Genomic DNA, 5,102 nt, shown 5'->3' on the forward strand with positions numbered 1-5,102 from the left:
TACCGTTATCCCTTACGGCTCCGACGAGGTTTTGTTCCGTCCTCCACACTGTGACAACTCACAAAAGACTATCTTTAGCCAAGCAGCGTGGAGAGCCGCTTCAGAAACGTGCCGCGGCTGGCTGGTATAAGCACAAGCATTGACTACCGTGGAGCCGTAACGCGCCGCAGACGTGTGCAGTGAGGCGCAGATCAGCTCTAACGTCACTGAATCTGCTGTTAAAAATGAACCATCCATTCATCATATCATCATGCAAAACATACATGACAAACAGCGAATTTTTCATTGTTTCTCGAAACGTCATAGCATTTTCACACCGGCGATGACATGACTGCGGCGCCAAATCATTTATGTCCCCACGCATCATGTACGTCATCACGCGTTGACGTCATCAAATTGCGATCGGTTCGTGAGACCGGCCAAGTTAGTGAGTACCGATCGAGTCATAAAATATGATTATCGGCCGATACCGATCTCCGGCCGATCGATCGGAGCATCCCTAAATGATACATTATTTTTTTACTTATTATTTTAATTGTTTTTTATTATTTAATTAATTAATTTTATATTTATCTGAATTATTTTTCCTTTGACAAATTACTTTGTCCCCAGTCATTCAGATAAGTATTATTGGATGAATATTAATAAAAAATTATACTTACACACGTTGCACAGAGAGAAATACCTACTTATTTTAATATTTTAAACTCAAAGTTTCAGTCTGTATATTTAGTTGAAGATTTAGTCTATATATTCGGTATATTCATTATGAAATTTCTACTGATCTGATTTTCCTAATTTTCAGGCCTGGAAATGACTATTTTAAAAGTAAAATAAATAAATTAAAAATAAAATTCATGAGCACGTGAACCCTGTAATTAGAAAAAGATCTGCTCAGATTAATCTAATCAATCATTAACGCCATACGTTGACTTTCACATTTAATCTAATAATAGGAGAGCAAAAAATTTGTCATCTACAAATCTACTTTAGTCATTTGATCTGGGTTGGTTGAAAATCATCTGGGGCACTATAAATTGAGAAATTATGTCAATTAGGCTACTATCTCACAGTTATACAGGAAGTATTGAATGACCAAAAATTCTCATATATAAGTTGCCTGAGCATTATAATCAGATACAATATTAGTCATTTTTGGTAACAGGATTGCAAATACTGAATCTGAGGACAAAGTTGCATATAGCACTGATTTTACCATCTCTGTTTAGGGAAGTCACATGGCACTGTTGTTATTATTATTATTCTGTCAGTCCTTGACAATTTTCCCATGGACGACAGTAATCTGATAAGATCTTAATGGACTTGCCTCAGACTTTATTATGAAAACAATATACTGGCTTTTCTCCAGGTACCACAGTATATTAATATAGAAGCCTCATTGAGTTGACTAACCACCAAATACACTACATTATGAACACACAACACATTTGAAATCATAATTTCCTTCCTAAACTTTTTAAATTAATCTTACATTCTGTTTTACATATTTAGTAAGGCAAAAATACGAAAACACACCGAGTATTTTGCTCCATTCAACACACCGAATGCCGGGCAAAGCCCCCCTTTAACCATTTCCCTGAAAAAACTGGCGTCACATCCGATTCCTGCACATGTCTATGTGCAAAATCAAAATATTAAACTTAAAATCGACGGTTACAGTTATTTCACACGCAAAACAGCATTTTTTTGAGATTGAACGCCACAGGCCGACAGCGCGCGAACAGCCAGAGCGCGAGGACACAGAAAATCCTCGCGCGTCAAACTCGCACGCGACTGTTACCGGTAGGCCGCTAAGCACCGATGCCAGTACAACAACATAACACATTTAATGTTACTATAAAACCATTGCTACTGCTCAATAAGCTCTCCGTCTTGCTTAAATGTACGTGTTGTGGCATGTTTGACAAATATGAAGGCATATTATTTGAGTGTGACGGTAAAAATAGCAGGTAAGTCGACGGTTAGCCGCGTAAAAAAACCGGCAACACAAAGCGCTGTCAGAAAAAACGTCAGTTTGGGTGATAAAATGCAAAAGTATAAGGTGAATTTCTCATTAAAATTATTATTTTAGTTTACCGTGTTTCTTAAAAAAAGAACTATCTAGAATCAACCCCGCTTGTTGTTTCGTTTGTCGATTAGCCACTGCTTCGTCGAATAAATGAAGTTTTACACCAATAAACTCCAACTGAGAACATTAAATACGTCACGAATAATCCGTTTAAACATTAAACGTGTCTACATTTCATCCATATATGCAATAAAGAACATCAACACCGACAAATCGAGTGGAGTTGACCCGCATCAGTAAACGTAAATATTTTACCTTGCATCATAGACCGATGTTCAAAATCGTCCTCACTGCCGGACATATTGTTGATTACACCAGCTAGAGAGGATTGTGGACACTTGTATGCCGATTTTCGCCTCCTCTGGTGCCTTCCTGAAGCCGGGGGAGGCAGAAAATAAAAGAACCAATACAAACGGAAGTTAATAGTCACGGTAGCATGCTGATCATAGTGGTCACTCCAGGCCAAGAAAAAAATCCGAAAAGCGTGCAAAATATATCTAACAATGGTGGACAAATAGCATTTGGTTTAATGAAACTGTAAAAAAAAGCATGCTTAAACTTTAAAATACGCGGTTGAAACCAGTTATTTGCCCATTTAATGGGCAAATGGGGCATGTGAGTGAGGCATTAGCTAAGCAGGCTAGGGATGCTAACCTGCAAAGTCTCCATAACTTATAAGATTCCTTTAATTTTACATGCATTAAAAGATGTCATAAATAGTATGATTTAATAAAAACATAAGCAGAATTAATGTAATACAATGTCAGAAATTGTACTCACACAACTTGACCTGTTCCCTTTTTCAAACAGCTAATTCAATCTAAGATGTCCCCACGTTGTATTGGATCCTTTTCATCAACACTTAAAAACAATTTGTAATATCCCTGTTTCTAATGAATAAGCAGTGAAAGTGTATCCAGATTATTTTATTTATTTATTTTTCCCTTAGCTGTAGGATGCACACAAAGTCGCAGTTTCTCCTTCTGCCACTTACACCCTTTGCATAGACACAAAGAGATCAGGGGCCAGACATCCCATAATAATCTCCCTCCCATATTCACACATACACATACATACAGACATTCACCCCTCCCCCCACCGCATAGTTACCTTGCAACATACAGACCATAATAACCCCCCCAACCAAAGACAGACCCTCTCTTCCCCATTCCACTGTGCCCTTAGCAACAGTTGCCATGGAAACAACCACCCCCTCCCACCCAAGTTAACATCCCATAATAATAAACATAGTCACTGACATCCCACAATAACCATAACTCCGAAAAAAGAATGAACGGGAACTGAGCCGGAAGAGAGAGAGAGAAAGGTCGAAAAAAGTCGATTAGCAACTCCTCGCCAGCCTGCTTCCTTATTACAGTTATGTATTTACAGTAGACATTTGTGAGCATATAAAACACCATAAATAATCCAAACTTAAAGTTAGTGCTCTTCAGGCCAATTGCATTTAAGCACACAACTATTCACTACCACATGCAACCAACTTTAGTTTGTGGTCCAAAAATGAGTCCAAATAGCAGATAATACACTCTTAAAACTAAAGGTTATTTATTGCCATTGATGGTTCCATGAAGAATCTTTAGCATCCATGGAACTGTTACATTCCACACAAGGTTTTTATAGTGGAAAATGGTTCTTTAGATTTAAAAAATGTTCTTCCTACTAAGAAATAAATGGTTATTTTCAGAACTCTTCACTGAAGCATTCTTTAGGGAACCAAAACGTGTTCTTCTGTGGCATAACTGTAAAAACCCCATTTTGGAACCTTCATTTTTAAAAGTGTAGATCTAGTTTTGGATTTGAAGTTTCAAGATCTCATTCAAAGACGGTCTACCTCTCAAGTTCAAATCCCACAAATTGATAATGCTGCTATATAAGGGCTTAAAATGGAATTGGCACCATCTGTTTAAGGCCTTCAGAAGTTATAGTGTCTTGATGGGACGTTGAGACATTTTGTAGTTTGTCCTCCTCATATCATCAGCATAGCCAACCTTCTGCCATCTTCACCCCGTTATCATCCACCCGGATGCAGAGAAGTAAAATGGCAAACACTTGACGACTCTTGACGCACATATCAAGTCCATCAAAATGCAGCAGATATGTATGCACACATGTACATATATGGAAACAAATGTAATTTCTTGGGGGGGATGGTGAGTGGTAGGCACCATATAGCATAATTACATATCAAAGAAATATAGAGATGGTCGTCATGACAACTCACTCAGGCGCACCTCTCCTCCACACTCCAAAGCACCAAATATCCAGTAATAATGTCTCAGCCAAAAGAAAACACAGACCATAATATTCTTCCTGTGCTGGCAGTTGCCATGGCAATATGCAAGAAAGAGGTGTCTCTGTGTGTGTGTGTGTGTGTGTGTGTGTGTGTGTGTGTGTGTGTCTTTTGGGGTGGGGGGGGGTGTTAGGGAGGGGTTTCAGATTACCATGCATGTTAAAATGAATACCATAATACTCCTTTTACACTCTCTCTGCTAGTTCCCTCCTCCCCCAACCCGCACCGAACTGAACGTGACTCCATAACTGGGCGAAAGAGCCACATATGGACACCATCAGAGATGGCTACTGATAAACTCTTAAGGAACATTGGATTTGACCAAAAAAACGAAAGCAAACAGGTAGTGATTTCAGTGACCGTGCTTGATGTTTCTCAACTTTGCTTGTGCAACTTAGTAGGCTTCGGCTATATGAAGGCTTAGTACATTAAATATCTTTGCAAATAGTAATATTTATATTTGTGCTACATGAGCATATGTTTTATGGTTTCTTCATGATTTATTATTAAAAACATGTTGCAATCTTCTTGCTTCATGAGGTAGAAATGCAAATATCATTATCTCACAGGTGAATCTTCTACCACAAAGCCAGATAAAGCACCTAAATATAGAGACAAAAATGAACAGTCCCGAAAGTGATATTCACTCTTCCCCCTTCAAACCCAGCCCCCACCCCTCCCCCTGCCAAATGGCCCAGACAT

At 38.6% G+C, this 5,102-nt stretch overlaps 1 protein-coding gene across 1 annotated transcript in view; it reads right to left on the reverse strand.

Moving 5' to 3' along the window:
- LOC107748913 (chromodomain-helicase-DNA-binding protein 4-like) overlaps positions 1-3,136 on the reverse strand; it is a 47,440-nt gene extending 44,304 nt beyond the window's left edge. The window contains exons 1-2 of the mRNA XM_016563921.1: positions 2,870-3,136; positions 2,345-2,461 (exon numbers count right to left, since the gene is read on the reverse strand). Coding sequence (XP_016419407.1) covers positions 2,345-2,390 — 46 coding nt within the window. The 5' untranslated portion in view covers positions 2,391-2,461; positions 2,870-3,136. The remainder of the gene's footprint in view (positions 1-2,344; positions 2,462-2,869) is intronic.
- Positions 3,137-5,102: the final 1,966 nt, after the last annotated feature.

Source organism: Sinocyclocheilus rhinocerous, unplaced genomic scaffold, assembly GCF_001515625.1.
Source record: "Sinocyclocheilus rhinocerous isolate Xijiao unplaced genomic scaffold, SAMN03320098_v1.1 scaffold3853, whole genome shotgun sequence".
In the NCBI taxonomy this organism is placed as follows: domain Eukaryota; kingdom Metazoa; phylum Chordata; class Actinopteri; order Cypriniformes; family Cyprinidae; genus Sinocyclocheilus; species Sinocyclocheilus rhinocerous.